This window comes from Schistocerca americana, chromosome 5, assembly GCF_021461395.2.
Source record: "Schistocerca americana isolate TAMUIC-IGC-003095 chromosome 5, iqSchAmer2.1, whole genome shotgun sequence".
In the NCBI taxonomy this organism is placed as follows: domain Eukaryota; kingdom Metazoa; phylum Arthropoda; class Insecta; order Orthoptera; family Acrididae; genus Schistocerca; species Schistocerca americana.
The window spans coordinates 468315583-468338482 of record NC_060123.1 but is presented as its reverse complement, the minus strand read 5'-3'; the positions used below and the strand labels follow the sequence as shown (position 1 = coordinate 468338482).

The 22900-nt window shown below is 41.7% G+C and overlaps 1 protein-coding gene across 1 annotated transcript; it reads right to left on the bottom strand.

Annotated features, from left to right (window-relative positions):
- LOC124615856 lies at positions 1-22358 on the bottom strand. Its single transcript, XM_047144015.1, has 9 exons — positions 22136-22358; positions 17297-17632; positions 15098-15433; positions 12843-13178; positions 10251-10616; positions 6814-7149; positions 3670-4005; positions 1465-1800; positions 1-245 (listed from the first exon to the last, which is right to left on the bottom strand). The coding sequence occupies exons 1-9, from the start codon at positions 22344-22346 to the stop codon at positions 55-57; spliced, it is 2784 nt and encodes a 927-aa protein (XP_046999971.1). The 5' UTR covers positions 22347-22358; the 3' UTR covers positions 1-54.
- Between the last annotated feature and the right edge of the window lie 542 nt (positions 22359-22900).

Here is a 22900-nt window from a genome sequence, read left to right as displayed (position 1 = left end):
ATTTGTTTTGGAAGCCACATCGAGTTGAAGGATTTAATTCAGATACATCGTTGCCTAGACTTTCACCCTTTCATAGTCGCTCTGGTATTTGGTTCTGTAGATGCCCTCTGGGTCGTATTTAGCTTCAAGTTCGTTCCACATGGTGGGTTTGTTCTTGATGAGGTGTCTGATGACCTTTTCGGCGCCATCCCGTTGATTTGGTCGGCATCGGTTGCAGCCATTCGTCAGTGCGTCTGGGATGACCTCTGCAAAAATGGGACCGTTGGAGAAACATCACGCAGTAAAAACTAATGAAAGTAATTATTTTATTTTTACTGTTACATAAAAATTCAGTAGACTAATATTTTATCCTACTTTAATGATCATGATCTTCTGAATAGTGACCTTTCCACCGTACTACAATTGTCAATTTGTCAACATGAGATACAGGAAATTCGTTTTTTATGATTTCTACTATATCCATTGACATCACACTGAGGATGAGAAGTTTCAAATGACTGAACTGCGAACAGTTTTGAACCATATCGCAAATGCTTCAAAAATATTTTAATGTTGAGGAAAAATATCTGATTCTCTTTGAGATAACTTTAGAATTACAAAAATTTGTCAACTATTTTGAAGTTTCATAAAATTCCTAGAATGAACCGAACCGCAGATTGTGTTTCATGACTTCATTCTAGACACATTTTCACAATATATGAATGACATTAATTTTGAATACAAGACTCCGTTTGATTTGTTTTTCGTTCTATGTAACTTCAGATTTTAATATCATAGAAAAAATTTTCTTCCTCTTTTGTATATAGACTCATAATAATGAGGTGTTATAAAAACAAGCAGCTCAGGATATCTCTGTACACTACATATTGTATGTTTCAGTTTGTCGAGAATGATGTAGTCGGTGATATATACAGATTGTAAATTTTAAGCTGACAAACCAGAATAACTCGAAAAATAAGCTTCACACGAAAAAATGTGTAGGATCCAAAGTTGATTATTTTCGAGGGGGACATCTGCTGGTGCTAAAATTAGCCCGCCACTCTAGCCCCGGGGTTGGGGCGGGAGGCAACTTTAAAATTTGAAATGGGAACCCCCTCTTTTATTGCAGAATCAGATTTTACATAAAAAACTACGTACGTTATGTATTAAACATTTGTTTTGATTCTTGGTAGTTGGCACTGTAATTCAAGAAAATTCATGTTCTCATTTTTGCGTGGAAAATGGTTACGGATAAATAAAAAATACTTATTAACTTCGTAAATGCTGATTCGCTAGAACTAAAACTCTCCCTCTCTTGAGAGAGTGGAATTAGAGTCTTTTAAATGTTGACCCAAATAATAATTATTCCTTAGATGCGGATAAGTTTTGTTTGTTTCATGGTCAACATTTGTAAAAGTCTAGAAGCTCTTAAAGTATAGTGAAGCAACAGATGAGTGTACTGTAGTAGCGGGTGGTGGTACTCACCCTTGAGGTACTTGGCGTCGGCGGTGCAGTGATCCTCGGTGTTTTCGATAAGGCAGCGGAAGTAGCTGTCGAGCAGGCGGTCGCTGCGCAGCACCTCATCCAAGTTGACGTTGTCGTACTTGCTGGAGTACATATCGGCCTCCTTGTGGCCCTTCACCCTCTCGTAGTCGCCCTGGTACTTCTTCCCATAAACGCCCTCGGGGTCGTACTTGGCCTCCAGCTGGTTCCACATGTCGGGCTTCTTGTTGATGAGGTGCTTGATCACCTTCTCGGCTCCCTCCCTCTGGTTCGGCCGACAGCGGCTGCAACCGTTCTTCAGCGCGTCCGGGATGACCTCTGCAACACAGAGATGCTTTTGCATTTGTGTCGTGGCATGCGCGTATTGTACGAAAAAGCAAGGGACGCACGTAACGACGAAAAGCGACGCAAAAGCACAATTCATCAGCCCTTCCCAACGGGTGCAGGTGCTTAGGTTTCTCCATGGTTCAGAAGGGGAGACAAGTACAACATAGTACAACATTTACGTGCCTATCAGTGTTTCCTTTCGTTTCTGGCTTCGTTCCGGTAACGACGATTGTTGAATCCTCGAGGGTAGATAATCCAACAGAAAAGGTATTGAAGTCGAGGACAATTTTCGTTCACTTCCTTGTTTGTGATTACCTTACTAGAGACAAAATTAAACGAAATAGCTGTCTGTACCACATAAAACAGTATGTATATGCTGGGTATAATAAAAGCAACTCCTAACAAGATAATAATCTGTCGATTGTACTTCCGCCTGGCTTTCAACGAACAGCGTGAATGTGAACGAAACAGGTTGTTTTGGACGCCAGGACTCCTTCTCTGTATTTTCCTTCATTATCAACATCTCAACGAAGTTACGAAAAAAGTTTGTTGTTATCCATCAGTCTCCAGGAAGACTCAGTAATGCATTGAGGTGTTAACGAGGCATCGTCCGTGTTTTGTTCTGTTCCACAAATAAATCTGTTGTGGTGGGACTTACTGATAGGAAAACCAACATTTTTAACGCTGGGATAAGTATACGTACTAGACGTAAATGATGTTGCATCAATGGTGTACTGCAAGAGAAAACACCAAGAATGAGACATGCCCTCTGTCCCATGACAAATAACGTCAGAGGAAGGAAAAAATGTTCTAAGGTTCGGACCTGTCTGAGAGAAAAGACATCAATTATATAAAACTGAGGCGAAGATGGCCATTGAACTCTTCAATGGATATGCACGTCAAGCTCGAACTCAATGGAATTGGCGAAATGCTGCGAGTAATACGGATGACGGCCAAGGAACACTACATTCGTAGTGTGTGGATAAGTTGATAATTTGGGTCTGACGGGAGGCGTGCTAGGGTAGCCCGTGCAGTGGCCGTGACCACCGTGTCCGAATCGCGCAGTGTCAGCGCATCTATTTAGTAATCAGGAGACCTAGGTTGGTCTCCCAGGCCCGCACAAATTTTCAAGAGATGTATTTCCAGCTATGTAAAAATATAATGATGCAATCGAGACATCTGAGTGGAACATACGACAAGATCGTTCCATAAATTCTGTTTCATCGATTTCAGTTGACATCAGGAGGCTGATTTTCAGTTGATGGCATAGATTGTTAGATGTACTATATTTAAAGGTAAGAAAGCAGCGATTAAATTCCCTTTAATGGTTAAGCGAATATTGTATGACCTCTGGGCCCAAACAGAACAAGAACTTCAATATACCTAGAACCACGTTCCTTGCTACAGTTAAACAGTGGCTATAAAATAAATGAATATCAAAGTGGTAGGTATGTTCCTCTAGTGCCTGAATGTCTTAATATTTTATACACAAACTAATTAATGACATTAACTGCCAGCGAGCATTGATTCACATCAATGGGGAAAACTGAAAATTTGTGTTGGACCTGTATTCGAACACGGGTGTCCTGCTGTCTACACAGATGCGCTGACTCCAGCGCTATCGTGACACGTTGATCATCCCAGCTGCACAGACTACCATAGGACGCCTCCCGCGAAATCCACATTGTCAACGTATCCACACACTACTGATGCAGTGCTCCTTGCCCATTACTCTCCGTACTTGCGAAATTTTTAATTAATTAGTTATTGATACTTTAGATACGTGTAAGCACGTAGCGGTTTCATCAAAGTCAGTTCAGCGTTTCGTAAGGAAGAGAGTGCGTGCAACGTGTGACTCACCCTTGAGGTACTTGGCTTCGGCTGTGCAGCGGTCGTCTGTGTCGGCGATGAGACACTCGAAGTAGTTGTTGAGGAGTCGCTCGCTGGCCAGTACCTCGTCCAGGTTGACGTTGTCGTACTTGCTGGAGTACGGCTCGTTGTCCTGGCCGCTCTTTGCCATGTCGTACTCGTTCTGGTACTTCTTCCTGTACGTGCCGTCGGGGTCGTACTTGGCCTCCAACTTGTTCCACATATCGGGCTTGTTCTTCATCAGATGTTTGATCACTTTCTCGGCTCCTTCCCGCTGGTTTGGACGACAGCGACTGCAGCCGTTGCTTAAAGCGTCAGGAATGACCTCTGGAAATATGAATTATTCATAATTACTATGAGGCAAAACATAATGTCTTACCATTGTGATATGCAAAAGAGAAACTAACGTAAGCCACTCAGCTCTCTTACAGAATTAGCAATAAATCGTCCAATATCGTCCTGGTACAATGAAAGAAAATATCCTCAGAATAACCCACTATATTTATTATTTTGTTTTCAGATATCCATTTGATGAAAACATAATTTTCAAGTCCAAAACTAACAATACAGAATCATGCATCTATGATACAAGAAGTAAATAAATAGAAATAGACCGAACCCATCGTGTTTTTCATTAACTTTAATTCCGTCAGGACAGAAATAGCGTTTTATAGCTAAAGTAACATTTAAGTCTTTGAATAGTGCTAAAGCTGAACGCCTGACAAAAAATCAACGATTACGGGACAGTTAGAATCCAGATGCACTGTCGTCAAAGTCATCTACTGAATCATTCCGTCTTGTACCCAAGGACGATCGATGTACTTATATTTGAAGTGTAATAGTTTCATGTCATACTCGAAGAGCAGTTTTGCCCTATTCCTTATCTTCATCATGCCAACGGCCTTGCCTCAGTGGTAACACCGATTTACGTAAGACCACCGAATTTAAGCGCTGTCGGACATGGCTACCACTTGGACGGGTTACCGTTCGGTCTAGGGAACGCTGCTGGAAAGTGGGTGCACTCAGCTCTTTTGAGGCAAATTGAGGAGCTACTTGATTGGGAAGTAGCGTCTCCGGTCACGGGAGTTGACAACGGCAAGGAGTGCTGAGTGTTGACCACATGTCCCTGCTTATCCGCATCCAATGACGCCTGTGGTTTGAGGATGACACGGCGGTCGGTCGATACCCTTGGAATTTCAACGTCTCTTCAGACGGAGTTATCTTCATCATATAGTACAAATATGACACCATATTCCGCACAGCTGTTAGACGTTGTCACCTACAGTCAACAGATACATTTAAGACACAATTCTCGAATGCCGTGTGGAACAGTCCGATAGGGTACGGTCAAGGAAAAGCCTTCTGATCAGTCGTCTGAAGCCACCCATCAGTATCTCCCAACCAACAATGCCATACGCCTCTACGTTTTATTTTTCTCATGTTGTACGTATCTCGACCTGCTGAGCTTTTTTCCTGAGCTGTAGGGCTGTTATAGTACATACCTTGATAAAAAAAAATGATTGAATATCAAAAGAAATTGCTTAGAGAAATTCCCATTTCATCAGCCAGTCGACAATGTAAAGGTGCCAGACGTGTTGCACAAACAGTACGTTAGTCACATTCCTTGAACAGAAATCTCTCTGAGATTTTCAAACGACATCTAATTCCTGAAACACAGTTTGATTTTATTTCAGTTTCCTTAATAGAGCATTTCTTTATAGAATACTCATGACAAATACGAATTTCCTTCGAATCGTCTTCGTAACATTTTGAGATCAGAATATCCTTAGAACAATTGTACAATTGGATGACGAATTATTTCAAGTATAATTCGAAGACAGTAGACACAGTTTAGTTTAGGCTAATGCACAATACTGACATGTGGATCATCTAAAGCAGCATATATAGGGTGGCGCAAAATAGGTGCTAGAAACTGTTTGTCTACTGTGGCTTAATCGTCTGCCATAAATGAGTTTCCTTGTGATACTTTACTTTAGCTCTGGAAATTCTGCAGCTCACTCATCAACGTCTCACTTTACTTTTCATAATGGAAACGCAAGCACTGGAACAGCGTTTGTTCAAGAAAAAGACGTTTTATACAAATTCTGGACGTGTTAGGGTGAGTCGCGCATTCGACAGCACATTTGATCCAAGAACAGCACCATCCCGAGTGACCACTTCTCCGTGGGATTACAATACTGAAAGGAAATCCAATTGTGATGACAAATCTCAAACATCACCTGGTACTGATTTTATTTAAAGTTTCCTCCTTTTTATTGATGGCTGATGAAACATTCTGAAATACTGGATCCCCACGTGCCACAATGAAAGTGCAATCATGATGACCAGCCTCAGCTGAAACTCAGGCGAATGTGGAGCGAGTGGAAACCCTATTTAATGGAGAGTTAACTACATGAGATAGACATTCAGTGTGGCAACTCCCTTAAAAAATTCAACTGTGGCAAATTTTTGAGGACAATGATGAGGAGCGGTGGCATTCGTTTTCAAATGACAGGACCGAAGGCTTTGACAATGGAACAGTCTTTAAGAATCCGATTTTAATGATGAGGCACACTCCAAACCCTATGGGGACGTCGACAAACAGAAATTGTTCCACTGATATACTGTGGACCGACACCTTCAAGCTGCTGGACGTGGTGTGAAATGGCTCGCTTATAATATCGATCCCGATCCGTATGATCATATTTTTTGAGATTATCTAAAGTGCAGGGTCTTCGAAGATGAACCTGCAACATTTCACCACCTCCACACTGCAGTTTCGAGAAATATCCGTGCAGTCGAAAATGGTGGTCTTCAGTAATTTTACACGGAATTCAGACTCTGCACACTCGTTGAAGCAGGAGGAACGCTCTTGCACTAATTTTCTGGTTGTCTGCTATAGAATAAATATAATAACAAGAAACTATCACCAGATACTATGATACTATACAAAAACTTTGTAACACCTATTTTGCGGCTCTCTGTGCTTGTTGTAACGATATACAGAGGACTGAAACGTGTGCCTCTATTATATTTACTGTTTGCTGTACGTTAAGCGTTTGCACCACACAAAGTGATGAAATCGCCTCGTAAACCTCACTGCTGCGCTAAATGCTTATTGTGGGTGTCACTCACCTTTGAGGTACTTGGCGTCGGCTGTGCAGCGGTCATCCGTGTCTGCCATTAGACACTCGAAGTAGTTGTTGAGGAGTCGCTCGCTGGCCAGTACCTCGTCCAGGTTGACGTTGTCGTATTTGCTGGAGTACGGTTCGTTGTCCTGGCCGCTCTTTGCCATGTCGTACTCGTTCTGGTACTTCTTCCTGTACGTACCGTCGGGGTCGTACTTGGCCTCCAACTTGTTCCACATATCGGGCTTGTTCTTCATCAGATATTTGATCACTTTCTCGGCTCCTTCCCGCTGGTTTGGACGACAGCGACTGCAGCCGTTGTTCAAAGCGTCAGGGATGACTTCTGTAAACATGAAAAGACACAGTTTCCTCTTTATTTATTATTTGGTAAAGAAATTTGTCACAATACCTTTAGTGATTAATAAGGCTTTTATTTGACGTTACTAGAATGCGTGGGCAGGCTGTTATTCAATTTTATAAGCTGTTCATACATTAAATGCTCCATTTCGGTAGATTGAATCGAGGAGAATATGAAGCCCGGAGTTATAATACTCCATTTACTTGCTCCAGTCCTGAAACTCAAGTCGTTAGGCTGATACATTTACATTGTTCCTATAAATAATCACGAGTTCTTATCAAATTTCTGGAAGTAGAATGGGTCAAGCAGGACGATATCCGAAGAAGGTTACCGAAAAGTTTTTCACGACGAAAGCTTGGAAGAAAGAACAAAGCACAAATATCAGCATAATCTTTGACAATTGATTGAAAAGTAATTGTAATAGAAATAAATACGTGAGATCTCATGCATTGGCAGTAACCCTTACTAATAACAGACTACCATGGACTGCACACTATAAATCAGTACATTGATGTACATTTTTCTGGTACTTCGATAAACATGAGCTTCGCGGATTCGAAAGTAACATATCAGTCTTAGCCTTCAACACCGTCAATTTTACATTTGCTTGGAATCTAAATGGTTTTTTTTTTTTTCTGGAAGTAGGTATGATTTGAGACCAAAACAGTTGTGACTACTGTACATATTTTTGCATCTACATCATACTCCGCATTTCACCTAATAGTGCCAAAGGGTACTTCCTGAACCAGTAATTGATAATCCAGCCTCGTTATAAGCGTCAACGGCGCTTGGAGAGAATGGTTGCCAGTAAGCCTGGGTATTGGCTCTAATTTCTCGAATTTTCTCGTCGTGATCATTATGCGAGATGTGTTTTGGAAGAAGTAACGCGTTGTCCGCCTTTTCTCGGAAAATAGTAGTTCTGTCCGTGATGCACAACACCCCACTTGTAACGTCTGCCAATAGTGTTCCTTGAGCATCTCGGAAGCGCCGTCGCGCCGAATAAACGATTCCATGAAGATCATTGCATGTTACGTATCGTTCTTCACTGTATCCTACCTATCTCTTCTATCAATCCTATCTGTGAGGCTCCTGTATTGCTGAGCAATACTCAAGAATCAGTCGAACAAGCGCCTTATGAGCCACTTCCTTCGTGGATGAGTTACACTTCCTTGAGATTCTTCTTACGAATCTCGGTGTGGCCTCCGCTTCTCCTACTGTCTGTTTTATGTGACCATTTCCCGAAGGTCGCTCTGGATAAACCAGGCCAGATGGTGACAACGGTCCACACGTGTTGGTAACCTGTTCATATTTGTTACCGAAAACTGCTGAAATTGGTTGCTCTGGAAAATAACGCACCGTACAGTATTTTATTTATCAGATATGGGCTCTTCTCTGTTGTTCCCAGTAAATAAATACACAGAGCTTAATGAAGACGTAAGGGATATATGGCTAGGAAATTATGTATTACTAGCTGTTACAATTTTCCACTGATTTTATACTCGCCAGTGTTTTCGTAAACTGTATACAACTTTTTCAAGATCAGGAATTATTGACGGGAAGGAAAGAGGTAATGGATGAAACGGTTCGTCGGAAAATTCTGCACGATTTGCCCTTATTGTCAGGTACGAAATTTGGTTAATACATGAGCAGTGTTGCTGTGGTCGCTGGCATCGGCCATTTCTTTATCCATCGACTTACTTGACAGAGATAGCCGGCAGCCGTTTGTATTCGTAGCCGTGAAAGAAGAATGTGAAAATGTGGTAGGAGTCTAATTCATATTGATCAGACTGTGCTCTAACGTTGTTGCATATAGGAAACGTCAAACCCTTTGTCCTGTGTTCGGTCATGTTAAGCTACTGGTGCTATCGCAGAGTTTTAGACCCTGTACCGACTCTATGTTTCAATCCCCGCCAAAAAAAATCGTTTTATTCTCAAGATGCCGCCACAACATGTCAAATAAAACACCTGATACCTAGTCATCATATTAATTTGGAGTATGTAGATATTCCTCTGAGACAGTTAGGAGAGGAGAGAAGCCATGGCTAAATATTTTAAGGACAGACAAACACACATGGACCTGTGTCATAGCTTACTAGTTCATTCTAATGACGCTAATTTCATTAGTAAGAGAATACAGTATCTGACATTTCATTTTGTAAAACTTACTTTCCTCTTAATTACTTTTCCTGAAGTGTCTCACATAGCTCGGATAAATCAAGTGATTCAAATCCCACAGCAAAAGGGAAATATGTATAATTTGAAAGATATTAAAGCTAATGTGATTACATTTCCACGAAAATGCACGTAAGTTAACAACTATATTTACGTTGATAGGCACCCCTAAAGTTATTTGTGTCTACAAGAGGGTAGTACAGTCGACATTTGTGTGCATTTGTAATTTCATAAAGTGCATAGTACGCTGGGTCTCTTAACAAATATTCAGCAGGTGTTCAGTTTGCTAAGAAACCTATTTCAGTAGCTTTAGCATTATCTTGAAGATAGCAAGGAAGCTACCTTGAATAACTATTGTAAAATATTTTTCATTGTCACTAATATTCTATGTAATTTTCCATGCAAGCTGTTTCGCGCTGCTAACGATGGTTGGTAACTGTAGCACTGAAGACTTACTTTTAATCCTACTGTGAATCACCCAGTATTTCAACCATCTACATCCTATAATCATCGTGTTTGTCACTATCATGATTGCAAAAATAGACACACGCTTGCTACATAAAATTTTCACTCCGAATCTGAGTGAACTTCGTTTTGAAACATTGCGACAGGTTAAACCCATTTGAAACACTAGGATAGAACACATGTGTATTCGGATTTTTGATGAGTTGGGGCTTCACATCTGTCAAATAATTGTGAAACTTCATTACAGATAACCATCAGTTGTTTGATTTTTTGCTCAGTGCCACCGGTTTCCATCAGTAGTTCATTATCAAGCCGAAGCAAAGTGTGTATTTTCATTTGCCTACCGACATTTATGACCTAGTCCAGTCACTGGACAGTTTTCGGTACCAGCTATGACTAAGTACGTCCCATTGTGAGATTCTGTAATTAGAACGCATTTGCTGACTCACCCTTGAGGTACTTAGCGTCAGCAGTGCAACGTTCTTCGTTTTCGTCCATGAGGCACTGGAAGTAGTTGCTGAGGAGGCGGTCGCTCTTCAGCACCTCGTCCACATTGACGTTGTCGTACTTGCTGGAGTAAGGCTCATTGTCCTGGCCAGTCTTGCTCCTCTCAATGGCTGCCTCCCCCCGCTTGACCCTCTCGTACTCGCTCTGGTACTTCTTCCCGTACACACCCTCGGGGTCATACTTGGCCTCCAGTTTCTTCCACATATCCGGCTTGTTCTTGATGAGGAATCTGATGACCTTGTCGGCACCGTCTCTCTGGTTGGGGCGGCAGCGACTGCATCCGTTCGTCAGAGCATCTGGGATGACCTCTGAAATTTCAGCAACGGAAATACTTATTTACACGCGTCATTGTAATACGGTATCAAAATTTCGGTGTTACCTGTTAGTAACTAGTTTTCTTGACAGAAACTAATAAAATCTATATTTGTTGCATTGCAAATAACTTACAATTCTACAACCAATTTGAGTTGTATTATACTTATTTTATCTACTAATTTTTTTAAAGAAACGTTAATGAAATAACATTCCGTATATGCTTATCACAATAAAGCAGAGGGACTTTTTTAGCCCGTAACATGAAATAATGGAGAGACCGATGAATGACTTTGCTCCGTAGCAGTGGTGCGATCACGATTTATTTTCCTTAACTCTAGAGGTATTACACTCACACCAAAAAAATAACATGAGCCAGAGAAAGTACAAAGAAATAAATCTTTTGAAGAGACGCTATATAAAACGCCAGTTATACCTAACAGAATTTATGTCCCTCACTTGGAGGGAGGAGGAGATTAGTGCTTAACGTCCCGTCGACAACGAGGTCATTAGAGACTGAGCGCAAGCTCGGGTTAGGGAAGGATGGGGAAGGAAATCGGCCGCGCCCTTTCAAAGGAACCATCCCGGCATTTGCCTGAAGTGATCTAGGGAAATCACGGAAAAGCTAAATCAGGATGGCCGGACGCGGGATTGAACCGTGGTCCTTCCGAATGCGAGTCCAGTGTGCTAACCACTGCGCTACCTCGCTCGGTGTGTCCCTCACTTGAACGTAGATGGGTATTCTGTGAACTGCATTTTGTAGCTACAAGACAGAACGATACGTACACATGCACATGTGTCGTAACGCAGCTATAGCGAAGGAAATGAATTAATTGTTTTTGCATATACCTAATTTCGATTAAGGCTTTTGGGTGCTTTCCCTTGGTTGTAATACAAAGATACGAACCGATAATCAGCATACATTTATTTCTAACAGGGAAACCCGTGTATCCATTACCAGATTATCTGATATTTAACCGAAAAGAACCGAAACTCTATAATGTGAGGGACCTCAAACAGCCGGCTCTATTCGCTTGACTGGAAAATAAATACACAATATTAAAGCAGTAGTATCTCATTACTATGTATATCTCAATGGCAAATCGGTTCGAATCGCAATAGACAGCTGTTGTACCGTTCAGTCTGGCAGGATAAAGAAAAAAGTATTCTGGATGTACGAGGAATGCCTTGTGGTCTCATTCTCAATCTAAGGAAAATCCAACTCAAAAAAATAATTCAAATGGGTCTGAGCACTATGAGATTTAATATATGAGGACATCAGTCCCCTAGACTTATAACTACTTATACCGAAATAACCAAAGGACATCACACACATCCATGCCCGAGGCAGGATTCGAACCTGCGACTGTAGAATCCAACTCACACGTCCTAGTAATGGAGAAAGGGCAACGTCTCAGGTGGCTGACACAGGCGAGGGCCGAGTGTCTCTCGGAATGAGAAGTCATTCTCTGTCAAGAGACAAGAGTCTCCTTGGAGGGCACGCAGGGGATTCTACTCGCCTGATAAAGGGCCAGCCAAATTTTTCCTGTTCTCGAAACTGATATTCAAGTTGGAAAGAAGATGTTTTAAATCAACCCAACCTCTCGAAAAGCAAATGTAATCACAGTATTCAGTTTCAATTTACCAGGAAGTTCCACTGCGATATAAACTCAGTTAGAGAGTAGGGTTTTCGTCTGGAAAATCGACTAATTTTTACAGGCATACGAGAAGAACAAAGGTAGACACTGGAGCGTATTATAGATATTTAGTGGCAACCAGTCACTGCGTTAGTGGCAACTTCAAACGTGTGAGAGTCTGAAACAGGGCGAAAGTATCCATTTCACTTCGAGTGGTTCCACACGTTTTTCTACGCAATGTGTACTTCATTCAGGTTAGAAGTGACTATTTATTGGTGCCGGCCGGAGAGGCCGAGCGGTTCTAGGTGCTTCAGTCTGGAACCACGCGACCGCTACGGTCGCAGGTTCGAATCCTGCCTCGGGCATGGATGTGTGTGATGTCCTTAGGTTAGTTAGGTTTAAGTAGTCCTAAGTTCTAGGGGACTGATGACCTCAGATGTTAAGTCCCATAGCGCTCAGAGCCATTTGAACTATTTATTGGGGTACTAGGTCTGTTCCGGCAACGAGCTAAGCGATTTGGAGTTCTGCTTAGACTACTGACTTAACCCAGTAGAGGAGTACTGGGCACCTGCCTAGCTTACTCACCCTTGAGGTACTTGGCGTCTGCCGTGCAGCGCTCTTCTGTGTTGGCGATGAGGCACTCGAAGTAGCTGTTGAGGAGTCGCTCGCTGGCCAGCACCTCGTCCAGGTTCACGTTGTCGTACTTGCTGGAGTACGGCTCCTCGTCCTTTCCGCTCTTGACCCTCTCGTATTCACTCTGGTAACTCTTCTTGTAGATGCCTTCAGGGTCGTATTTGGCTTCCAGTTTGTTCCACATGGCGGGCTTGTTCTTCACGAGGAACCGGATCACTTTCTCGGCACCCTCACGCTGGTTAGGCTTGCATCGGCTGCACCCGTTTGTGAGCGCATCTGGGATGACCTCTGCAGACAGAATTAGTTAATGGATTATCGCACTGCTAATAGAGTAGACTGACACATAAGGCAGAAGTGTCGCATTCGTCATGTGTCATTCGTTATTTGGAATCTTACCATCTGTGACACGATCACTGATGTTTTTAAGATCATTTATAATTAATGATTTGATCAAGGTGGAAAGTGAAGGGAAGCAAATCTTTCGATGTGTTCTTCAGTTTAAATTCAACAGAGCACCATAATTCGAAGATGCCTCAAATTGTTGTAATGAATGATATTTTGGGAGAACTAAGACATAAATGTGTCTAGCCATCTCAAATAGACTTATTTTGGAGCGAGCGTTTAACCTTGTGGCCACTTAACTATGTTCAGGAGAACCCCTTAGTGAACTTCCGTGAAATTTGGAACGAAGGAGAGATGTACTAGCAGAAATAAAGTAGCGAGAGAAGATCGTGAACTGTGCCTTAATAGTTCAGACGGTGAGAGCTCTGCCCGTGAATCACAAGGCTTCACGTTTGAGTCCCGCAACTGTCAATCGTATCAATCTACTGCTAGTGAGTTGCGAACTGGTATAAATTCCGCTCCAGAGTGGAAGAAATAGTTTTGAAACCGATAGGGCGCGACGAACCCATTTTAATGACCCACACGAATTTGAGAGTTAAGAAATATGATCAATTGTCACAAGCCCATGGAAGTGCCAGTAAGTCTGCATACAATTCAGTCTTTTGTTACCGCAATTCCTTATGTTCTTGGTGAGATAGCTCGTGAAAGGCATAGATTTTTTCTATTCAATATTAATAATACCAAAGTTTTTGTCCTTCGGTTGAAGGTGATGTTATGCACATGATGGAATGAAAAAATTAGTTTAACGGGTTCGTATATACAATTACCGACTTTTGTTACCAAAATCTCTGATGCCCTCAACTATAATAATTAAAAAAAAACTGCCGAGAATGCAATTATTCCAACATAACAACGTCGGCTATAGATTTCTATCTTACTCTCTGGGACTCCTAAGTGTAAACTGAGATTTAAGGCAAAAGTCATTATAAATTCTTAATTTATGATACGTGTTGTTTAAATACTTCTCGTTTTTCTTATAGCACTAAGTAAAGCTTGCAGCATTTTTCTATTTATCACAGAAAGTCCCGTAGTTTTGTGTGAGTCTTTTTTTTTTTTAAATAGTAGACATAAATGGACGGCTAGAGAACGGAATTTTACGTTCTGAGAAATTATGCCGTATCTGAAGCAAATAAATTGAAACGTAAAATTAAATTATAGGGTTTAAATTCGCACTTATAAAATAAGGAAGTCTGCCAAGTTTAAGTTCGTTGCTGGGAGCTACGTTTTTATTATCACTACTCAGAAAATGTTTGATTTTAACTAACACTGTAACTGTTTTATTGGGGAAGCATGCAGATCTCCGCCACAACTGTCCTGAAGATCTTTCTCTGAATGATCCTCCTATTCGATAGCGGAACTATGATCACTGGCTATTGTAAAATTGTCGTATTCTTCGTCTCTTTCTTGATCTATATTACTGACGCCTTCCTCCATCTAACAGTTTCATCAAACTCGAGAAAGTTAATACTGACGCGTTCCTGCCAACGCATTTTGTGTTATACACTACTGTGCAGAAGAAAAGAGGTACATAGTTGATTAGGCGCGGTCTAGGAGTTCTGTCACCTGTCAATAGCACGTGTCAGCAACAAGCAAACAAAGTCGTTAACGCAACCGACAGCATAACACGCTAAGGCCGGAAATTTAAGGACGATAGAGAGTGCAACAGAAGCATTCCGCTACAAATGACCTTGGAGAGCGAGTTCGAAAATTTTCACGCAGTCTGAGAGAACACACCTCATGAGTTAGAGGATTACTGTCTCTTTTGATGGTACACTGAAGTAGGGCGATGGTAGCATTAGACTTACCCTTGAGGTACTTGGCGTCGGCAGTGCAGCGGTCCTCAGTGTTGGCCATGAGGCACTCGAAGTAGCTGTTGAGGAGGCGCTCGCTGGCCAGAACCTCGTCCAGGTTGACGTTGTCGTACTTGCTCGAGTACGGTTCATTGTTCCCCTCTCCTTTGGCCATCTCGTACTCCTTCTGGTACTTCTTCCTGTACACGCCCTCGGGATCATACTTGGCCTCCAGTTTGTTCCACATGTCCGGTTTGTTCTTGATAAGGAACTTGATCACCTTGTCGGCTCCCTGACGTTGGTTTGGGCGACAGCGGCTGCAGCCGGTGGTCAGTGCGTCCGGTACCACTTCTACAATAGAAAAGTGACCGAATTTTGTAATCTGATGACAGGTATTTCTTTCACATGGTGCAAACAGTTCAATGATTACCTGATTTTGATACGTTACGAACAGAGTATTCAAAATTTACAGTAGTTATTAATTTGCTCTCGCCGTTTCAAAATTTTCACATTTCCCAAATAGATTACATGCATGGACTCATCTGTCATTTCTAGGTTCTGCAGTATAAGCATAGTTACTCAGTTCAATGATTACCTAATTTTGATACGTTACGAACAGAGTATTCAAAATTTACAGTAGTTATTAATTTGCTCTTGCCGTTTCAAAATTTTCACATTTCCCAAATAGGTTACATGCATGGACTCATCTGTCATTTCTAGGTTCTGCAGTATAAGCATAGTTACTGCGGTGCACTCTACTGCGTTAATTTTACACGCCAAAGGACGGGAAATGGTTGTATGGCTACGGTTACCTTCTGAATCCATATATTGTTCGAGGATGGGCTCCGGAGCACTGTGTCGGCTCACCAGTAATCGATTGTAATTTTTTTTGTTTCGGTCATTTCATTCATGAAGTGAGGGCAAGCACTAATAACAGATTTACGATACATGCGCAAGCTAAGTAATATTAGAAATCAGGTTTTGATTTAACTGACGTGTCACTTACATTGAATTTAATAAGATAAATAGTATTACACAAAGTTATTTTGTTTAATGTCATAAAATAAATATAAATCAGACAGACATGTCACGTCACAAGCAGGGGAAGAGATTATAGTAGACCACTGAAGGGAAAATGCATTATGGAAGAGTTTGCAGCCAAGGCTACCACTGTGTTTGCGTGTTTGTGCGTGCGTCTGCATATATTGTAAGTAGGCTGTTTAGGTTTTTATGTTGGTAACGCCACGTAGCGTTCTATGTGAAAATCACTGACTGTGCTGTGTGAAGTCTGTGGCTGGTTTGCATTGTTGGAATATTTGCTATGGTAGTGTTGGGCAGTCGGATGTGAACAGCGTATAGCGTTGCGTAGTTCGAGGTGAGCCGCCAGCAGTGGTGGATGTGGGGAGAGAGATGGCAGAATTTTGAGAGCGGACGATCTGGACGTGTTTCCATCAGAAAGAGTAAATTTGTAATACTGGATATCATGAACTGATATATATATATTATGACTTTTGAGTATTATTAAGGTAAATACATTGTTTGTTCTCTATCAAAATCTTTCATTTGCTAACTATGCCTATCAGTAGTTAGTGCTTAGAATCTTTTATTTAGCTGGCAGTATTGGCTCAGTGTTAAAGTAAAGAAATAAAATGGAAACTATTGTCGTGAAGAACAAATGGTGCACACTCTTGGCATTAATATCACACTTTGTTGGCTCCTATAGAACGTATGTGTGAAAAATTTGTCTGTGCCAGACATGCACTTTCGAAGTTAAAGACGAGAAGAGGCAGCAAAAGTTTGAATATTGAAACATTTCGCTACAAAGGGAGTATCATTATCAAGTATAAAACAAGCTAGCAAACGATGCGATTCTTCAAGGCAAACGTCGTAAGGACATTTACTACCACTTAAGGCACTGCTAGTACCAATAATGGAGCGATACGTAAACCCGAACATAATAAATAGAAGGCAACCACTTCGCTGAATGGATCAGATTTTACAGGGTGCAGAATTTTCGAAGGTTGCGAAGATTTTTTGAAGAAGTGCTGTCCACCGTTTTCTTTCTCGTTGACATTAATCTGTCAGTTAGTCTACGTATTATTCCAGAAGAGTACTCGTACGATAGCCTTTTCGTGAATCCATCATCTTTCTTTCCCATCAGTGGTATCATTTGCCACGTCTTGCAGCAGACAGATAATGTACAAAAGTACTCACCCTTGAGGTACTTGGCATCCGCCGTGCAGCGCTCTTCTGTGTCGGCGATGAGGCACTCGAAGTAGCTGTTGAGGAGTCGCTCGCTGGCCAGCACCTCGTCCAGGTTCACATTGTCGTACTTGCTGGAGTACGGCTCCTGGTCCTTCCCCCCCTTGACTCTCTCAAACTCGTTCTGGTACCTCTTCTTGTATACCCCCTGTGGGTCGTACTTCGCCTCCAGTTTCTCCCACATGTCTGGTTTGTTGTTAATAAGGAACTTTATGACCTTCTCGGCTCCTTCCTTTTGGTTCGGACGGCACCGATTACATTCATTGGTGAGTGCGTCCGGTATTACCTCTGCAAGAAAGTAAGTTGATGTATACCACATAAGTACAATGCATACGTGATCAAATTCTCTCCCAGCATTTGGCATAAAATCTTACATGAGTGTCTACAATAGGAGGTAAAGCCTTAGAGTAACCAAAATTTTCAAGAGAGAAGGTTGCCTAAGAAAAACTTACCACTGATGCCTTTTGCATGAAAAGCCGTAACATATACGCGTTTAATCCACAGCAACGAAGAGTTACTATTACTTTGTAGGTCAGAGATAATAAGAATGTAATTAATCGGACTGAGGAGCATCCCCGTGATTGTAAAGGATCAAACCTTACTCCTGTTAGTAGATTTGGGTATGTTGCCTGAGCGACATACAAACAGAAAAGTCAAGAATTCCGATTTTTCGGTTTAATTTCCAGTAAGACAGTGATTCAAAAGTAATAAGGGTAACTTTATTAAACAGCTGGCAATACAATTGTGCAATTTACTTCTCAAAAGAGATTTGGAGGTAAAGTAAGGTTACGATGATAGAATGGGAATGAACCCCAAATACGTGACTTTACCAGTATTGTACCTCTATGCATGAAGAAACTGAAGTGCCATAAATGTAATCTAAGGGAATATTTACAGTACAAAGACTGATAAGAAATGAGTTTGTTTCGACACAGAATACCGAGAAAGTGAATGCCAAGAAACACTAAATAGAAGAAGCGATATGATAATAAAACATATGTTAGGACTTCATAGTATAGCTTGCAGGTCGCTGTAGGGAGCCATAAACGTCAAACACACTAGCAGAAGAAAGAGAAGGGAATATGAAGAGCTAATAACCTCGTAAATGCTACTCTGAGATCAAGAGACTGGCGCGCTGAATCATTCCAAGCAGAAGACTGATAACCACCAACCTCGTCATACACTCACTCCAATTAAAATGTAGTCGAAAAGCGAAGAGCTAGAGTGTAGCGTTTATTTGCGATGTCAGCAACGAGTACCATGCAAGCGTTTCCTTTACAAGCAAACACTAACACCGTTGCAAACGAAAACGTACTTGTGTGAAGCTAATCTTAACACTATACAGTCTTAAAACTAATTTGGATAACAGGGAGAATTAATTTCCATGTGCTTCTTGTTTCTCAGCTCAAAAACATGATCGAGCACTGGTGATCTGTCACTTAACTTTTCTCACCCTGCACGCACATCTGCCGAATAGATGCGTAATACTTGTGTGTTCATGATGAAAACAGAGACGCCAACATTGTTAGGTCTTACATCTACATTTACATAGAGATGCCGCAAGTCACTATATAGTGCTTGGCGGAGGGTACTTCGTACAACTTTTAGTCATTCCCTTGCCGATTCCAATTGCTAATGGAGGGAGAAAATCGGAGTGTCTATATATCTCCATAAGAGCCATGATATCTCTTACCTTACCTTCGTGGGCGGTTATGAGAGATGTTTGTTAGTGGCGATAGGACTGTTCTGTAGGCTGCAGCAAATTCTCTGAAATTTTTCAGTAATATTTCGAGAAAAGAATGCCTTCTACGCTCCATGTATTCCCATTTGCGTTCACGGAGCATGTGCGCACCACTCGCGTGTTGATAAAAAGCACCAGTCACGAGTCAGAACACCTCTGAACTGCTTCAAAGTCTTCGTTCAGCCTGACATATCTGACTCAGTCTGACTCGAACACTATTTACAAACAGGTCTGACAAGTGTTCTGTTCGTGGTCGCTGATACAGATGAGCTACAGTTCCTTCTAATTCTCCCAAGCAATCTAATGAACGACATTTCGATCGTACTGGAGGCTTCGATGGTTTTTGAAATGTTTTTCGAAAAGAAAATGGTTAATTTTTCTGCGCAGTTACTCATAACTTGTACCAGACGTTGCTGGTTTGAAACGTCACCAAACTTCTTCAGACGTTGAGAAGGAAGTAGTAGTTGACTCGCAAACAATGAGAAATCCGGTTCAGTAAATAGCCTGTGTTAAAATTAAGTGAAAGTACAAATCCGCAATAGCTGTTTATTTTGTGTTCACGTATGACTAGCGGTTTCATAACCTGGAGGTATCTTCAGGTCATATCTGCATACAGAATAGAACTACATAAATAAAAGCACTAGTAATCAACATAACCTACCGCACAAAGTAGGCAGTAAAGCGATGTTCTCACAAAGCTAATACATCATGTGCTACGAATTCCAACACTGATGATTTCAAGAGTTCTATTATGTGACGCCACTGATTTCATACCTCCAGTGCGATGTTGTAAGTAAACGCTTTTATGAACCTCATGACGATCCGTGGACCGAAACTGGGTTTTCAACAAAGCAATTTTTCAGTAGCTCTTGGCAGTAATCATAACGTTCGACAAATATTTACAGTTCTGGGGCACCACATTCTGAAAACATTTGAACAATCTTAAGCGAGTTTTAGATGGCCAACATTCTGTGGAGAACAACAAACACTCCGACCGATTGTCATCATGCACGACTGAAGACATTATCGCGAAAGTGTGTGAAGTGATCCACTAGGGCAGAAAATAGGCAATCCATGACACATGTGAAATCGTTGGATTTTCGTACTAGATACGGCAAAGCATTCGAGCTGATGAACTGAACCTAAATGCAAGGAATTTTGTTCCTCGTCTTTTGAACACCACTCAGTGAAACGATGAGGTGCAGATGCGCACTGAACTGCGAACAACTGTTTGAGACGATCCATATTCCCTGTCGTAGGTCGTAACTGCCGAAGAATCATTGATGTACGGTTATCCCCCTGAAGCAAGACAGCAGTCTGTACAGTGGAAGACATCATCCTCTCTGCAGTCCGATAAAATGCGCCAGGTTCGCAGCAACATCATGTCGATACTAACGAATCTTTGCTTGATAATGATGGATTTGTCCTTCAGTACTTTCTTCCATTTGACTAGTCGGTCACAGGTAAGTTATGCTGCTACGTTTTGAGGAGACTGAGGGAAGATGCTACGCGCTAACATTCTAAGAGAATGGAGAACAAAGTTTCATCGATTCTACTCGCCTGATATAGGGTCAGGCAAATTTGTCCTATTCTAGAAAATGATATTCAAGTTCGAAAGACGAAGTTTTAAATCCATAGAAGAAAGTCACTGCAGTCGGAAACATTAGTGAACACACTTCAAATACGAGACTTGAAGGAATGCATTTACAGCAATAGAAAAATTGCTGGAAGCGTTGCACACAAGGGACTATTTTGACGATGATGGTGGAGATTAAAATCTAACTTAAGTTGTTTGAGTTTTACTAGGATATTCTTGTAAATTACGAGCAGTTTAATGTTATCCATATTTTGCAGCTGTGAAGGTGATATATTCTACGCGCAACAAGCTTCAATAGAAACGCCCTCAGTCATAACTTTCTTCTGGTCTTTCTTTTTTTAAAAAATTACACGATTCACTGCGGGCTCTGAAGGTCCATCTGCAGGTGTATATCGTCAAATACATAATCTACATTTGCTCTTGACTGAGGTGAAATGCATTTTCCTGCTATAAGAAAGTTTAGCGTTAGGTTTCGTATCTCGTGAATCGAGAGCGGAAATTGTGAGAAACAGTGGATGAAACAATGAAACACTTGGAGAACAACTAAAAAGAAACACATTTAACCTTTAGAAGTAAGAATACGTTGATTTATTCATACTGTCGTCGCACATCACGTCCCTCGATGCGCACATTAGTTTACAAATGTTTAAAAGCATAGAATTAATTTAACCTGATGTGATCAAAGATGAAGTTTATCACACAGAAAGAGAGATCTGAATTTTAGAAAGTTAATATACCCATTTAAAATAGGTCTATAAATTTACTAAAATGGCTATGGATAGTGAAATCAGTTTGTTCATTTAACACAGATTCAGGATTTTCGTCTCTGTGGAGATATATTTCCAGTTGTTCTAACAGATTTTGTGTAGTACCATTGGCTTCATTTTATAGTACTATCACATTGATCTTGTTGATCACGTGTTTGGTTTCTAGCACATGCTGTGCAATAAGCCGATGGTAGGACCCAAGTTCTATTAGAACAATTGTAAATATACCTATTCAAAATAAAAAGCCTGAATCTATGTTAAATAAACAAACAGATTTCACTAGTCATAGTTACTTTAGTAATTTTAAAGACTTAATTTTAATTTATTCCTTTCATAGATCAAATTCTTAAAAGTCAGATCTCTGACACTATGTGATAAACTTCATGTTTGATGACATCAGGTTAAACTACATCTGCGACGTGCTTATAAACACTTGTAAACAAGTATGCACTTCGAGCGAAGTGATATGCGACGATAACGTGAAGAAACCATCGTACACTGTGGAAATGTGGAAACTTAACATCTAACATTATAATAAAAAGAAAATGCATGGTAAGTGTTAGACGATTTGCACCTGAAGTTGAACCCACAGGGTCCAAAATGCAACGTGTAATTTAATGAAACACGAATAAAATTGTAACTGATGGCGTTCGTATCACAAATGAATGAAGATGAAGGAGACGTACCTTTGAGATACTTGGCGTCCGCGGTGCAGCGGTCGTCGGCGTCGGAGATGAGGCACTGGAAGTAGCTGTTGAGCAGGCGGTCGCTGGCCAGCACCTTGTCCAGGTCGACGCTGTCGTACTTGCTGGAGTAGAGCGCCGCGTCCTCCGCCGGCGCCGCCGTCGCGGCCGCCACCAACACCGCGAGCAAGACCGCAGAGCGCGTCTGGAGCATGGCGATCGCTTGTCTGTGTCCGTGTCTGAGTGCACCCCAGGCCGGGCGGCAGCCGCTCTTATAGCTCGCTTCGCGCCGCCGGCTTTTGCCCGGTCACTGACACCGCCATATTTCCCGTTTATTGACCGTTCGCTTTTTGAGCGGCTGGCGCCATTTGCCGATTCCCCGGTCTGCATTTTGCAGGCTCCGGCGGCGCCAGGCGAACGCCCGGATCCGGTCCTGCGGGATTTCCTCCGTCACGTAGCGGGCTGCGATTACTCCCTGAGCCTGATGGTTAGGTCGCTGGTATTCCCGGACGACCCAGCCGCCGCTTCCTTACGATAGGTCGCGGCGAGAGCACCCACATCTGCCGCAGCTGTCCTCTTTTGTGCTTCCATTTGAAGCGCTTATAATTTAATATGAATTTATGGCGGAAATGGAGGAGGAAACGAGGTTACCTTCTTAGACGTCCTATTCAAGCGGGAGTTAGGTGAACGGCTTGGCTACTTGAAGCATCACAGACCCACGCAGACTGATTTCTCCACAGCCTTACTGACGAATTGCTAAAATCCCCT